Below are 16,808 nucleotides of genomic sequence, written 5' to 3'. Positions count from 1 at the left end.
TTTTTATGACAGTTTTAGAAAAAAGGTTGGATCTCATTTCAGTTGTCCGTATTTTCATTGACTTTTGTCACAGTAAGCTCAGCTGTTGTGTCTGAAACTCCTCATATCCAATCTGTTCATCTTTAATCTACCGCTGAATTAACCGCATGTCTTTGAACTCAACACGATTAACGGATGAACCCCATTCTATAATTATCACAGTTCTGGACCACACACATGCTTTTTATGTTTACCTGCAAAGTCTGAGTAAGACTACGTGGATTTCACACCAGGTTAGTGTGAAATTTAAATTAATTTAATATCACATTAACCCTTAAAGACCCTTTAAAGACCCAAACGTCCTCCTTTAACCCTTAAAGACCCAAACGTCCTCCTTTAACCCTTACAGACCCAAACGTCCACCTTTAACCCTTACAGACCCAAACGTCCACCTTTAACCCTTAAAAACCCAAACGTCCACCTTTAACCCTTACAGACCCAAACGTCCACCTTTAACCCTTACAGACCCAAACGTCCACCTTTAACCCTTAAAGACCCAAACGTCCACCTTTAACCCTTAAAGACCCAAACGTCCTCCTTTAACCCTTACAGACCCAAACGTCCACCTTTAACCCTTACAGACCCAAACGTCCACCTTTAACCCTTAAAAACCCAAACGTCCACCTTTAACCCTTACAGACCCAAACGTCCACCTTTAACCCTTAAAGACCCAACGTCCACCTTTAACCCTTAAAGACCCAAACGTCCTCCTTTAACCCTTACAGACCCAAACGTCCACCTTTAACCCTTACAGACCCAAACGTCCACCTTTAACCCTTAAAAACCCAAACGTCCACCTTTAACCCTTACAGACCCAAACGTCCACCTTTAACCCTTACAGACCCAAACGTCCACCTTTAACCCTTACAGACCCAAACGTCCACCTTTAACCCTTACAGACCCAAACGTCCACCTTTAACCCTTAAAGACCCAAACGTCCACCTTTAACCCTTAAAGACCCAAACGTCCTCCTTTAACCCTTACAGACCCAAACGTCCACCTTTAACCCTTACAGACCCAAACGTCCACCTTTAACCCTTAAAACCCAAACGTCCACCTTTAACCCTTACAGACCCAAACGTCCACCTTTAACCCTTAAAGACCCAAACGTCCACCTTTAACCCTTAAAGACCCAAACGACCACCTTTAACCCTTACAGACCCAAACGTCCACCTTTAACCCTTAAAGACCCAAACGTCCACCTTTAACCCTTAAAGACCCAAACGTCCACCTTTAACCCTTACAGACCCAAACGTCCTCCTTTAACCCTTACAGACCCAAACGTCCACCTTTAACCCTTAAAGACCCAAACGTCCACCTTTAACCCTTAAAGACCCAAACGTCCACCTTTAACCCTTACAGACCCAAACGTCCACCTTTAACCCTTACAGACCCAAACGTCCACCTTTAACCCTTACAGACCCAAACGTCCACCTTTAACCCTTAAAGACCCAAACGTCCACCTTTAACCCTTACAGACCCAAACGTCCACCTTTAACCCTTACAGACCCAAACGTCCACCTTTAACCCTTAAACACCCAAACGTCCACCTTTAACCCTTACAGACCCAAACGTCCACCTTTAACCCTTAAAGACCCAAACGTCCACCTTTAACCCTTAAAGACCCAAACGTCCACCTTTAACCCTTACAGACCCAAACGTCCACCTTTAACCCTTACAGACCCAAACGTCCTCCTTTAACCCTTACAGACCCAAACGTCCACCTTTAACCCTTACAGACCCAAACGTCCACCTTTAACCCTTACAGACCCAAACGTCCACCTTTAACCCTTACAGACCCAAACGTCCACCTTTAACCCTTAAAGACCCAAACGTCCTCCTTTAACCCTTACAGACCCAAACGTCCACCTTTAACCCTTAAAGACCCAAACGTCCTCCTTTAACCCTTACAGACCCAAACGTCCACCTTTAACCCTTAAAGACCCAAACGTCCACCTTTAACCCTTACAGACCCAAACGTCCACCTTTAACCCTTACAGACCCAAACGTCCACCTTTAACCCTTAAAGACCCAAACGTCCTCCTTTAACCCTTACAGACCCAAACGTCCACCTTTAACCCTTAAAGACCCAAACGTCCACCTTTAACCCTTACAGACCCAAACGTCCACCTTTAACCCTTACAGACCCAAACGTCCACCTTTAACCCTTACAGACCCAAACGTCCACCTTTAACCCTTAAAGACCCAAACGTCCACCTTTAACCCTTACAGACCCAAACGTCCTCCTTTAACCCTTACAGACCCAAACGTCCACCTTTAACCCTTACAGACCCAAACGTCCACCTTTAACCCCGTCATCTTCTCCAACATTGCTTCTCCAGTCAAACCCATGCAGTTGGATCAGTGCCAGTGGATGGACACACTGGGTTTGTGTTCAGTTCAGGACAGACTGGACTGAAACAGACACTGTTTATTCAGTTGGATCTGTTTCTGACAGAAGAACCTTTGAATTTACTCTGAGTTTGAATGAACATCTACATGATCAGTGAATTAAATATAGGAAAATACAGGATTTCCACAGAAAAAGCTCAAACTAAAGAGGATAACATTGGAATAAAGGGTGGTAAATCACTTAGGAAAAGGTCAGACATAGAGGAAACCTGTGGGTCTTTCTGTGTTAGTGGGTGTGAGTCAGACTGAAGGCTTTGCCTTTGCTTTTCATCCAAACCACCTTTAAATCAAACCTTTCCAGGGCTTTATTGCTGATTTCTAAATCTATATATTCAGTATGAATTGAATCTGAATGTGTTTTTATTCCTGTTCTCATCTTTAGTACTTCTGAACACAACGGAGGAAAATGAAGTCAGATAAATAGATGTGAACCTTGCTTCATCTGAAAATATCTCACTGACTTACAAGGATCTTTGATTTTCAGACCGATGAATAATAAAGTCACTTCATTTATACGGAATCATCTCGTATCAGCTGTATTTTAACTCTGTGGTGTTGTACACGGATTCATCTTATACTGACCTGACACTGAAACGGGCAACACTTCAACACATACTTCTAAGTCCTTTGTGCTTCGAAACTGCTCTCTTTTTTTCCTCTGAAACTTTTTCTTTTTTCACTCTTCATTTGACTGCAACGACAGTGTATTAGGGCCAGAAGAAAATAAAACCACCTGTCACTACGAGAATAAAGTCGTAAAACATCCAGATAAAACCCATAATTTTATGAGAAAAAAGTCGAATACAGAGAGTTATAATTTTACAAGAATGAAGTTGTAATATTTTGAGATTAAAGTCATCATATTTCCTGAATAAAGCCATAATATTGTAAGAATAACATCATAATTTAAAAACAGGTGGAAAAATATCATCATTTCCAGAATACAGTCGTCCCCACTGGTCTGATAATGGAGAACTGTGAACATTCTGTGAGGTTTTACTTTCATTTAGGGTTGAAACACAAAGGCCAAATACTGAGACTATCAGCCCCACCCACCAAATACTGAGACTATCAGCCCCACCCACCAAATACTGAGACTATTAGCCCCGCCCACCAAATACTGAGACTATTAGCCCCGCCCACCAAATACTGAGACTATTAGCCCCGCCCACCAAATACTGAGACTATTAGCCCCGCCCACCAAATACTGAGACTATCAGCCCCGCCCACCAAATACTGAGACTATTAGCCCCGCCCACCAAATACTGAGACTATTAGCCCCGCCCACCAAATACTGAGACTATCAGCCCCGCCCACCAAATACTGAGACTATTAGCCCCGCCCACCAAATACTGAGACTATCAGCCCCGCCCACCAAATACTGAGACTGTTAGCCCCGCCCACCAAATACTGAGACTATTAGCCCCGCCCACCAATGGGGACGACTGTATTCTGGTAAATGAGGATATTTTTCCACCTGTTTTTAAATTACCGCTTTATTCTGTAAATATGTGGACTTGTGTGCTGCCATATCCAAAGCTGTGGTGGGTTTCTGTGGTTTTTTCGGGTGCTGCAGGTGCTGAACAGGTGTTTTTGCGTCAGGTCACATGCTTCCTGTTCCACCTGCTTTATTTCAAACCCTTTATGTGTCTGCGTATTCTGGAGTGGGAGTGTTTTTCCACTTGTCCTTTTCTTTTTGACGTCAGGTTTCCGGCTAAGGAGACGGCAGGTGTTATGGGTGTCCAGCAGTCCTCCACAGACCTGCCCCCATCTGGTGGAGTCCGTCCCCTGTGAGGAGCCGGTCTGTTACCAGTGGCATGTGGAGGAGCTCCCATGTGTTCCAGCCCAAAGCCCCTGTGGTCCAGGAAGGGCAGTCCACAACCTGACCTGTGTGGACTCTGAAGGTACTGTCCCACTGTCCACCTGCAGTTCACTGACACAAGGTGGGGCGTCCCCCCCCCAGGTCCAAAACCACTGTCCACCTGCAGTTCACTGACACAAGGTGGGGCGTCCCCCCCCCAGGTCCAAAACCACTGTCCACCTGCAGTTCACTGACACAAGGTGGGGCGTCCCCCCCCAGGTCCAAAACCACTGTCCACCTGCAGTTCACTGACACAAGGTGGGGCGTCCCCCCCCCAGGTCCAAAACCACTGTCCACCTGCAGTTCACTGACACAAGGTGGGGCGTCCCCCCCCCAGGTCCAAAACCACTGTCCACCTGCAGTTCACTGACACAAGGTGGGGCGCCCCCCCCCCCCCCCCAGGTCCAAAACTACTGTCCACCTGCAGTTCACTGACACAAGGTGGGGCGCCCCCCCCCCAGGTCCAAAACCACTGTCCACCTGCAGTTCACTGACACAAGGTGGGGCGCCCCCCCCCCCAGGTCCAAAACTACTGTCCACCTGCAGTTCACTGACACAAGGTGGGGCGTCCCCCCCCAGGTCCAAAACCACTGTCCACCTGCAGTTCACTGACACAAGGTGGGGCGTCCCCCCCCAGGTCCAAAACCACTGTCCACCTGCAGTTCACTGACACAAGGTGGGGCGTCCCCCCCCAGGTCCAAAACCACTGTCCACCTGCAGTTCACTGGCACAAGGTGGGGCGTCCCCCCCCCCCCCAGGTCCAAAACCACTGTCCACCTGCAGTTCACTGACACAAGGTGGGGCGTCCCCTCCCCCCCCCCCAGGTCCAAAACCACTGTCCACCTTCAGTTCACTGACACAAGGTGGGGCGTCCCCCCCAGGTCCAAAACCACTGTCCACCTGCAGTTCACTGACACAAGGTGGGGCGTCCCCCCCCAGGTCCAAACATGTGGGGATGTGAGTAAAAACTGTGCAATGACTTTCAAATCTAATGAACCCATATTTCATTTGCAATAGAGCAAAAAAAAAAATCAGCTAACGATTAAACTGAGTTAATGTACAATTTTAAGAAAAGAGTTAGCAAGTCCAATAACCCTAGTTCTATAACCCTAGTCCTATAACCCTAGTTCTATAACCCTAGTTCTATAACCCTAGTTCTATAACCCTAGTTCTATAACCCTAGTCCAATAACCCTAGTTCTATAACCCTAGTCCTATAACCCTAGTTCTATAACCCTAGTTCTATAACCCTAGTCCAATAACCCTAGTTCTATAACCCTAGTCCAATAACCCTAGTTCTATAACCCTAGTCCAATAACCCTAGTTCTATAACCCTAGTCCAATAACCCTAGTTCTATAACCCTAGTTCTGTAACCCTAGTCCAATAACCCTAGTTCTATAACCCTAGTCCTATAACCCTAGTTCTATAACCCTAGTTCTATAACCCTAGTCCTATAACCCTAGTCCAATAACCCTAGTTCTATAACTCAAGTTCAGTAAGTGCTGTGACACGTACCTTATTCCAGAGGTGGGGGGGGTGACATAACATTCATACTTATGCAGACTAACCCCCCCCCCCCCCCGTAGACAGTACCCCCCCCCCCGTTGAGAAACAGTGGTTTAAACATTCTATATGTTTCCTATTTTTTCAGTTTTCTCTTTTTACTCCAGTGTATAACATTTGTGTTCCATTCTGCTTTTATTTACATTCCACATAGCATCCCAGCCTCATTTATTTATTTATTTATTTATTTATCTATCTGAACGGGGGTGGTATTCAGCCACTAAACACAGAAACACATGGGCTTCACATCATTTTTTGCTTTTTAATCTGCCTCTTGTTAGTTGTGATTATGTGCTCATTAATATTTGTAAAGGTTTGGAAGTTTTAGCCTTGAGCTGCAGCATTTGTTCTAAATATAATTAGACTAGATGTATGATGCTCAATAAAACTGGTTAATGCCGTGTTAGAGCAATCAACTGCCGCAGACATAATGTTATCTGTGGTGTTGGTGACGCTCAAACTCTCAGGTAGAATGTGATCCTTTGTGCTCAGCCGTGTCAACACGTTGGCTGAAATCAGCTTTAACTGAGCATGAATTATTCATGAGGGACCGTCACTGAGTTTATGGGCACAGAAAACACTGGGCTGATTAAAAGTCAGAATCATCGCTTCCTACAAGGCATTAATTGCTCATCTCCATAGATTATAAACCTAATTGCACCCTTTTTCTGCCCGTGTTTTATTATTCTGTCACAATGGATCATGTGCGTGTTTATCAGGACGGCAGTGGCGGTCCAAATATATTAACCAACAGGAGAGTCTAATGAGCTTTGACAGGAGGAACGAGGATGCGAGCTTTGGCGAGTTTTGGGAAAAAAGGCTTATGAAATAATCTGCGGCGGATTTATTGTTAGTGAATGTTGACAAGTTGTTCGCTGTTGCTTCCTTAATTGGCTTATCGGACTTAGCAAACACACGGAGCTAGTTTCACACATAGTCAAAACAGTGTCAGGGCCAAGTTGGTCCGTGATGCAACTCCTGTAAGGGGCTGGGGGGGGCTGCTCGTCATTTGTGCACAAAGGAAATACAAATTATGTTCCGATGTTTTTGTCTAATAAAATGAACGGATAGAAGAAAATTATGTAAATATGTCGCTGACCCCGCCACTACTGCAGTGACACATCCAGGCCAAGCCCTTTCACAAATAACACACGCTTTGAATTTTTTCTGTGGTTTTTTTTTAGTTGACCTCAAGGAGTTGCTGCTAATTGCCCGTCTGTGTGCACAGTCAGACCAGCTGCACAGTCGAGCGCTCCCTCTCTGCTCATATACAAGTCGAAATTATAAAGATGCTGAAATAAATCAAATTTATGCAGAAGCTCCTCTAAACTGGGCTGAAGTCTGCGGAGGTGGTGCTTTACTTCTCTACTTGTGTTCCCATAAACACTGCAAGAATTATACAAAAACAGCTCTTATTTTAAAAAAAAGAAGCAGAAACATAAAAACTCAGATTGCACTGTAAAAATGAGATATTGCAGCAAATTGCGTGTTGACCTGGCCGTCTCCAAACCCATGTCTCATCTCATGATCCCTGCGGGTGAATGAGGCAGAAAGGGTATGAAGAGGCTGAAGAAAGGTGACACTCCACTCCATTTGGAGAGCTGGACTTTTGTCCAAAAAGCTCATGTTTTGCTGATCTGATGCCATGTGGGTGACGATACCAATATGAACACACATTAACCCTTTCATGCATACTGGTCACTCCGGTGGACAGTTATTTTACAGCTGTTCTCTTGTATATTCATGGGTTTTGCTGTCTTAGTTTGATATCAGCTGAAACAGTGGACACTTATGCACCATCCCATAATATTCCTTAATTGTAATTCATACCATTAATGTGTGTGACAGACTGCAGTGGGATGAATAAGAGTGAATGGTTGGATGGGAATGAATATTTAGATAGATGGAGCTATAGAAAGGCTTTTTTTTTTTTTTTTTTTTTTTTTACTGTTTTGTAGTTTTTCTTAAAGTCTGTTTTTTAATGCTAACATCAGCCTGTTCAGGGACTACAGGTGGAAATGAGCACTAGTGTTAGAACCTGGAACACTACAGCTGTCCTGGTTAAGGTTAATGTATGTTGTGCTTTGTCCCTGTCTAAATAAATAAATAAAATGGAAAAAATAACTTTGCTGTTCTTGATAAACCTGATCTGCAGTAATATGTTTTAGTGTACATCAATTGCTAATTGTTATTAGACTGTAATTAACAGTTTCTTAATCAAAAAGTTTTTGTTTTTTTTTTTGCATATTATCTCCATGAATTGAGTAACAACTAGTGTTAGAGTATGATAAAATGTGATAAAACGGCATCAGTGACTTTAAAGATGTTTTTATTTCATGGTTTTCACAGTTTATCACTTTCTGATCATGCGTTTTAAATACATGTTTCTTTTCTTCAAAAATCAAATGCATGGGGTCCAGCTGAGTGGACATTTTTGTAACTCCATGAAAAATAGGGTCATAAAAATATCAATTGCATTTTTTTTTTCATGCCTGAAGAGGGGGAAAAAATCACTCAAGAAAAAATATGGACTAAGGTTCTGATAATTCATGCATGAAAGGGTCAAAGCTGCAGTGTTTGATCGTATTTTTTTTTGGGTTAAACTGAGTAAAGTCCCATAATTCCCTTCCAGTTCATTGTAGTCCATGTGCTCTGACAGGGAACCAGAAGTCCACCTGCATGTGTAGAAAATCCACTCAATAATGGAACCTTTGTCTGATCCAGGGGTGTCAAACATACGGACCAGGGGCCAAAACCGGCTGGTCAAAGGGTAGGGATGGGAATCAATAAGAATTTAATGATTCCGATTCCATTATCGATTTTGCTTATTGATCCGATTCCATTATCGATTCTCTTATCGATTCTCTTTGGGTGTTTGTGTTAACTGTCTTTTATAATTCCATCTGCACAGAAAATAAAACATGCAGTATGAACAAATAATAAGAACAGATGATGCCGGGCTCGGTTGGGGGGTGGGGGGGTACAGTGAAAGTCATTTCCTTTCCCCTTCCTTCAGAAGCCTGTATTTGGGTACGATGTTTGTTTCCCACACCGGAACCAGAACTGGGCCCAGATGACGGCCTGGTGTTCACTCTGACACTAGATTCACAAGCACCGCTGAGTAGAGAATCAAATGAATCACATGTGGACGAATGTTTGAGCAGACTGGAGGGAGTCCACCTTTAGAAGAAATGGAAGCTTTGACAGAGTTCAACTGGACCTGGTGTGGTCTGTTTGGACCTGGTGTGGTCTGTTTGGACCTGGTGTGGTCTGTTTAGACCTGGTGTGGTCTGTTTGGACCTGGTGTGGTCTGTGTAGACCTGGTGTGGTCTGTTTGGACCTGGTGTGGTCTGTTTAGACCTGGTGTGGGTCTGTTTGGACCTGGTGTGGTCTGTTTAGACCTGGTGTGGTCTGTTTAGACCTGGTGTGGTCTGTTTAGACCTGGTGTGGTCTGTTTGGACCTGGTGTGGTCTGTTTAGACCTGGTGTGGTCTGTCTGGACCTGGGTGTCTGTGTAGACCTGGTTGTAGACCTGTAGTGGTTGTTCCTGTTCCTGTTTAGGACCTGGTGTGGTCTGTTTGACCTGGTGTGGTCTGTTTAGACCTGGTGTGGTCTGTTTAGACTGGTGTGGTCTGTTTAGGACCTGGTGTGGTCTGTTTGGACCTGGTGTGGTCTGTTGGGACCTGGTGTGGTCTGGTTTAGACCGGTGTGTGTCCTGTTTGGACCTGGTGTGGTCTGTGTAGGACCTGGTGTGGGTCTGTTTGGACCTGGTGTGGTCTGTTTAGACCTGTTGTGGGTCTGTTTGGACCTGGTGTGGTCTGTTTAGACCTGGTGTGGGTCTGTTTAGACCTGGTGTGGTCTGTTTAGACCTGGTGTGGTCTGTTGGACCTGGTGTGGTCTGTTTAGACCTGGTGTGGTCTGGTCTGGACCTGGTGTGGTCTGTGTAGACCTGTGTGGTCTGTTTAGACCTGGTGTGGTCTGTTTGGACCTGGTGTGGTCTGTTTGGACCTGGTGTGGTCTGTTTAGACCTGGTGTGGTCGTTTAGACCTGGGTGTGGTCTGTTTGGACCTGGTGTGTCTTTTAGGACCTGGTGTGGTCTGTTTGGACTGGTGTGGTCTGTTGGACCTGGTGGGTCTGTTTGGACCTGATGTGGTCTGTTTGGACCTGGTGTGGTCTGTTTGGACCTGATGTGGTCTGTTTAGACCTGGTGTGGTCTGTTTGGACCTGGTGTGGTCTGTCTGGACCGTTTCTGCCTTAACTCCATTGTTGTCTAGTTCTGACCAAAACAATGCAGCGTAGGCATGACGTCATCGCACATGCACAACGAAGGCAGAATCGATAAGCAGAATCGTTAAGCAGGCAGGCAGACGATTCCAAGGAATCGAGCGACAGGGATCCGGTTCTCAAAAAAGAACTGGTTCTCGATTCCCATTCCTACCGAAGGGTCCAGTCTGGCCCACAGCATGAATTTATTACACTGAAAGATATTCACAGTCAAGGGTGTCAAATAGCATCAGGAAAATATTTTACAATCACAGACTATTCTCACAATAAAAAATGAATAACCTGAACAAATAAATGACTTTCTGATTCTTACCCCTTGGGCTGAAGGGGGTATTGTAATAGTTTGGGTTGTCTGTCCGTCTGTCTGTCCGTTCACAATTTAATCACATATTCAGATAGATGCATTAAGATTTCTGCACCACATTTACACAAAGACAGTCTGAATGTCAGTTAAAGGGCAGTAATTTGTTGTGGAAAATGTTCAGCTGACAACCACACGAGAGGAGGAGAGAAAGTTAGAGGTGAAATAAATGCATTTATTGAGAAGTCATTGACAGAGGAGCTCCTGCAAGTGAAGTCTGATTAAACATGAGAATACTACAGAGTATATAGACCCAAAATCCAACCCCCTCGACCATGATGTCATCCCCATACATCCATCGTACCACTCCATACCATTCCTTCCCATTCCATGGGGAAGAGGTCATGGTGACCTCTTAACCCTAACCTGTTCAATCATATCTAGCGTGCAGGCGCCATCACCTACCTGCACATCCAGACATTTAGGTGTTTGGGTTTTAAATCAAGGCAAGAACTCCCTTCTTGGGTCAGGATGATACACAGTTGTAAATATCACACAGAGGCATATGACATGAATAATGACTCAGCAATAAAGAAGATGTACCAACAGTATAGAAGTAAATTTTCCACCACAAACTTCAACAGAATCGTACTCTATATTTGGCCAAAGGGGATTAAAAGTGGCAGCATGATCTGTTTGCTGCTTCTTGTCCTGGGGTCAGAGGTCACACTAAATACTGACTTTACCTTTAACCCATTTAGTTCGTTTTTTTTGTCAGTCTTTTAAGGCCGTGCACAGATTTCCTGTATTGTTGAAAATTACAATCGGACTTTCTGCAATGATAACTTTAAAAATAGTGAATCAATCAACATATAACTTCAGGGCATGAAACTAGAACATATTACCTCCATCTTGCAGAGAAGGTGGAATTGTAAAGCGTGTCAGAAGGCCCTTCCCTCCAAGTTTTGTAGGAGACCACATTGTCCATTGTGTTGACGCCGTACAAATATGAAGTTGTTCATTGTGTTCTCCGCACAAAAATATCTTTTGAAAAAAGTGACTGTTTGTTTCTTTTCACTTTCAACTAAAGAAATGAATAATGAATTACATCAAAAAGGAAATAGATTTCTGAGTTTTACAAATGTTGGTAAGGTGCAACAATGACATGATTCAAGAAAGATATTAAATTATTATTAATACAAGGAATGCTCTGAGCAGGAGCTAGTGCTGACCAACCAAAAGAATTTACAGTTTGAGAACTGGATCGGTAAGAATCACAGTGAAATGCTTGTTAACCGATGTTAGCTTCATAGGGAACAAATGCAAAATGGGAATTGACAGATCAATACATCTGTCAACAACCAAACCTCACAGAGTACACACCACTGATATAATGTTATGCACGAATTTGAATTCATGTGTTCGTTCCCGGTCAGTTGTGAGCAAAATATTTTTCATTCATATGGATGTTAAGAGCATTAAGTGCCAACTGGGAAAGAAACGACCCTGACATGTTTTACACAGGTCCACATTTGTCTGTGGCCACTGAACCAAATTAAATAGGGTTCATATATATACATACATATATATATATATCGGCTAAAAATGTCCGTCGGGGGTCAAATGAGTGTCCATTTGTGTCCAGAACAGTTGTCCTACAGTCACAGAAGTGGTGTAAATAATGCTAATCCATTTGTGCACAGACTACTGATATTCTCTGACAGTGGAAGCTCTATTTTCATAAATATTGGATTTGGAATAGCACGTGGATGTGAAAACTTTTGCTGGTGGGCGGACGTGACATACCCATGATGCTCTGCTCAGTCCCAGTACTTTATTAGGAATAAACTTACTAGACTTCCTATTGCTAATTGTGCTCTTCTTCATAAAGTTGGTATTGTGGATCTAAAACAATCCCAGCTGACACAAAAACACTAAATGTGTCAGAGGACCGGATGTGACATGGTTGTTGTGGATCCCATCATACTGATGCTCTGCAGCCATGTCAGCGTTTACACTAATGATCCCTGTGCAAAAACTAGGAGCACTATTATTTATTGGATAGTTTAGCATCAGACTAAAGAGGAAAGAACAATCTAGAATTGTTCTTTGTGTCTAAAAATGCTTCTTATTGTAAAAGTGTTGATGTAAACAGTGCTGTGTGCCATTCTTCATGTATGTATTGGTGGAACAGAAGCAGGATGGATCAGCACCATACTCCAGATTGAACCTGTACAAATAAAACATGTGATATGGAGGAGAGAATCTTGGAAGAAAAACTGGGGAATCCAAAAGAAGAGAAGATTTGTTTTTCAGCTCAGTTTCAGTTCAAATAGAACTTGTCCATTTGTGACATGAAAATATAGCATTAATTGTGCTGAAATGGTTCATTTTGGAGCTGAAAACATAGTTCATATGAGCATCAACATGTTGAACAGAACTGAAATCCTGTCCATTTGAACAACTGTCATTTACCAACACAAAGTTCCTTTGGATTCACTGAGACTGATTTAATATGAACACAGACACAAAGAAGAGCTGTGAGCACATTTGAGCTGATATATATTGTTTAGATTTGATCCCAGAGGACAGAGTTGATCTGGTGTTTATTTCTCCCTGATTTCAGCTGATTTCAACATATGGACTGTTTTCAACTGTTATCATGTGAGACATTTGGTGCTTTTTAAAAATCAACTGTATTTGGATCCATTGTGATATTTTTTCCACAAATAAAATCCAGATTATTCTGTACAACTGTGAAAGAAGACATCAAACAGTATATTACATATTTAATTAGTCATCAGTGAAACCATCCAGTGTGTCATACAGAGTCCCAGTCGTATAAATGAAGCGTTCACTCTGCTGTGAGTGGAAGGCCCGTCGGTACCGGTCCCTGTGTGCAGCAGCAGCTTCAGGTTGGTTTGTTTACTTGCACAGTTTCCGTGCCGTTTGTGCAGTCATATTTTCCGGTGCTCTCAGCTCTGTGCAGATCAGTGGGAGTCTGTAAGTGGCAGTGGGCAGGAGTGTTTAGACTGACTGTGGAGATGCAGCGCCTCAATGCACACACTCTGTTGACTGTTTTCAATCATTTTCACTGTTTCCAAAGTTCAGAAAAGGTTTGACAGGGAAGGAGTCAGAGGAAGGGGAGGGAGACGTGACTTCCAGTATCTGCAGGGATGAGCTGAGGGCTTCCAATAGTCTGATGTGCTGTCATAAACACAACACAAAGCCCACCTTCTGAACATACAAACCCAAGCCGTCTTTCAAGTGCAGATTTATTTTAAGGTCATGGAAAACGTCCAGGTTTGATTTAAGGAGAAACGCTCCAATCCGATATTTGCATCTGGATCGACACCGATACAGAAGTCAAATCTGGATCAGGTATCGGTGACAGTGGACTGATCCATAGTGGCCCTTAGTTCCATCCAGAACTGTAAATAAACATGTATTTAAAACGGCTCAGATTCATGCTGTGAACAAACACATGATGTCAGTCCACTGCAGTTTACTCTGGTTTGGGCCTTTGGTCACATGACACCGGCGTTGGCGGTGCCTGAAACAGTATTTTTGTAGAACGGGTCCCAGAGCATAAACATGTCCCAGCTCCGCCCCCCTGGTGTTGGCTCCACCCCCCTGGTGTTGGCATATGGACCAACACCACTGTATGGAACCATGACGACTGAGGACCATGTGACCAGAGGAAGAAAAACCCAGACAGAACCTCCTGCACATGCTCAGGGCAGTCTTCTGTGGTTTGAGTGGATCCTGCCCTAGGCTCTGTCTGTGTGTGTGGACAGCGCAACATATAGGTGTGGACTACGATTGACACCGTGTAACCCAGTTGGACCGTTTCCACCAGGACGCACAGATTTATGGAAACCATACGTGTTATTAAGAGCAACACAGCGATAATCGCCGTATCGCCAAATCGATATATTATCATGATCGTGACACACATATCGCGTGGCACCCTGAGATTCCCAGCCCTCCTTGAAATGATACATGTACGGATGCAAAACTTTTAGAATCCACAAAAGAAAAATAAATATGTTGTCGTCTGGATGAAGCCTAACTTCACCAACATCCACAGCTCCTTTTAATATCTGCAAAGCCAACGTTCCCAGTGTGGTGAGAAAGCCTGGAGTTATAATCCGACAAACTTAACCAAACACCTCAAGTGATTTCATAGTGAAACATGTGGAGTTCATCAAACTAAAAAAGTGAAAAGGAGACGGTATGAAACAGCAAACTTTGGTGGAGACAAAGGAAAAAAAGAGAAGTGTCCACACAACAGTATGAAAGCAACAAAAATTAACAAAAGGAAACTGGATTTTATCGTCATGGATGGACAAGCGCTGTCTGTCGTTGGGAACAAGGACTTCAGGCTCCTAGTGAACCACCTGGAACCACCTGGAACTGCCTGGAATCACCTGGAACCACCATACCACATAATGAAAACAAAAAATATTTATCTGAGACCGCTCTGCCCGAACGGTACCAGCAAGTGTGTAAAAACATTCCAAACCAGATAAAAGACGTCAACGTGAGCCGCAGAGTTTATTAGCTAATTCAGCACTGGTTTAATTATATTTTATATCGGATCAGGATCGGTATCGGCAGATACTGAACCCCAGGTATTGGAGGTCAAAATGCAGATGGGACCATCCCTAGATTCATGGACTGTTTTTGGATCAGAAGTCCTGAGTTCAGTCTTTCGGTTTGAAGAAAATCTGTCCGTGCAGCTGAAGTCTGTCCCATTGGATGGATCCTGAAGGACCAGACTTCAGAAACACACTGGATAAGTAATCAGTCAGTCAGTCAGTGCTCCTGCTCCACTTTCACAGTGGCCTCATTTCAAAAAGCACCTTTTTTTTTTCAGTAGCACCTCCTCATTCACCTCAAACCTGACATATAACACTCATAAGTCTAATCCATAATACTGTCACCATGCACCTTAACCTCAGGAAGAGATGCTTTGGTCTGTTTTGAACCCTTTCATTCTTTTTTATTTTTATCTGATGGACAGAAAATACTTTGGTGTTGAAAACCTTCAAGTCACATCTAGTTTTCAGTTACATCTGATGACTTGTTGAAAGGTCGACTGTGTTGGATTGTATGTGTGCTTTTAGGTCCTTAAATGGAAGAGATGCTGCATTTTTTATTGGGTTTTTGACAGTATGTTAAAGGTAACTGTATTAAAGATAACTATATTAAAGGCAACTAAAGCGCAGGTGTACAAATGCTTCCTAGTAAAAATATTTCAACAGTATTGGTGCTTAAATGACTGAAGGTGGGTAGGGCTGTGTTGTAACTGGGTTTTGTGTCTTTTGCATTAGTTCTGCGTAGCTCGTCAGTTATGGTTGTGTGGAAAGAGAAGCCACTTACTGTTGTTTCATTGCTTGATCTGAGATATTTGGGGGAAATGACATGTTATTAGAATGTGGTTTGTAAACTTAACAGTCTCATCCTCCTAGAACTATGTTATACTTTAGTATCACTTCAAAACAGTTGAAGATATTGAAATAATTCCTGTTGGTAATACATAGGAAGTCACTTATGGGCTTTCATTTGGTGCCATGACCTTTAGTGACCTTGAAAGGTCAAACGAATGTCAGTTATTGTCTTTAAATATGCTGTTGGACTACAGGAGCCTTGGTCCTATTTTATTTAAATGTTACTGTTGGTCCAAGGTTAACCTGAGCTACCTGAACTCTGACCAAAACTTCCACCCCTTCATTTTATTCATTCCATTTATTTGTTTGTCAAGCATTTACAGAATACATGCAAGTTCAAAAATTCCAAAATCATTCATTTACACTCAAAAAGGAGTGGGAAGAAGAAAAACGTATTTAATCCCACCCCCATTCTCATCATCAAATAACTGAGCATAATAACATTACTCACCCCTTAACGTCCTTAGACTTCAAACCAGAACAATGAACGACAAAAAATTAGGCCTATACCAAATAAGAATGAACTCATTCTACAGTATTTACATTCTATAACCGAAATGTGTGTGAAAAATAGAAACAAAGTACATTCCTGGTGGTGTTACTATGGGTAACAGTTAACCATCAACTTACATTATAATAATTACATACAAACAATGGTAAGAACAATACCAGAAGGTAATGGACAACACGTATCAACTAGATGATGAACAACAAGCACACATAAACATTGTTAGAATATCGTTGTAACGTCAGTATTCAGACCCTCTTCAACGAAGCTGTTTGACTGTTGAAGTTCAGTAGTCTTTTAGGTGAACACCGTGCAGACTGTTTCCTTTGTGTTCTTCTGTAAACAGGATTCGTAGACATGGGTCATGGTTATTGTCAAAGATCTGGAG

At 43.1% G+C, this 16,808-nt stretch overlaps 1 protein-coding gene across 1 annotated transcript in view; it reads left to right on the top strand.

Moving 5' to 3' along the window:
• LOC115412785 (thrombospondin type-1 domain-containing protein 7B-like) overlaps positions 1 to 13,700 on the top strand; it is a 61,072-nt gene extending 47,372 nt beyond the window's left edge. Inside the window, exons 8-10 of the mRNA XM_030125447.1 lie at positions 4,158 to 4,355; positions 13,449 to 13,462; positions 13,566 to 13,700. Coding sequence (XP_029981307.1) covers positions 4,158 to 4,355; positions 13,449 to 13,462; positions 13,566 to 13,700 — 347 coding nt within the window. The remainder of the gene's footprint in view (positions 1 to 4,157; positions 4,356 to 13,448; positions 13,463 to 13,565) is intronic.
• The last annotated feature ends 3,108 nt before the right edge of the window (positions 13,701 to 16,808 follow it).

This window comes from Sphaeramia orbicularis, chromosome 21, assembly GCF_902148855.1.
Source record: "Sphaeramia orbicularis chromosome 21, fSphaOr1.1, whole genome shotgun sequence".
Taxonomy (NCBI): domain Eukaryota; kingdom Metazoa; phylum Chordata; class Actinopteri; order Kurtiformes; family Apogonidae; genus Sphaeramia; species Sphaeramia orbicularis.
The sequence above is the reverse complement of the archived record's forward strand: the minus strand, read 5'-3'. Positions and strand labels throughout refer to the sequence as shown.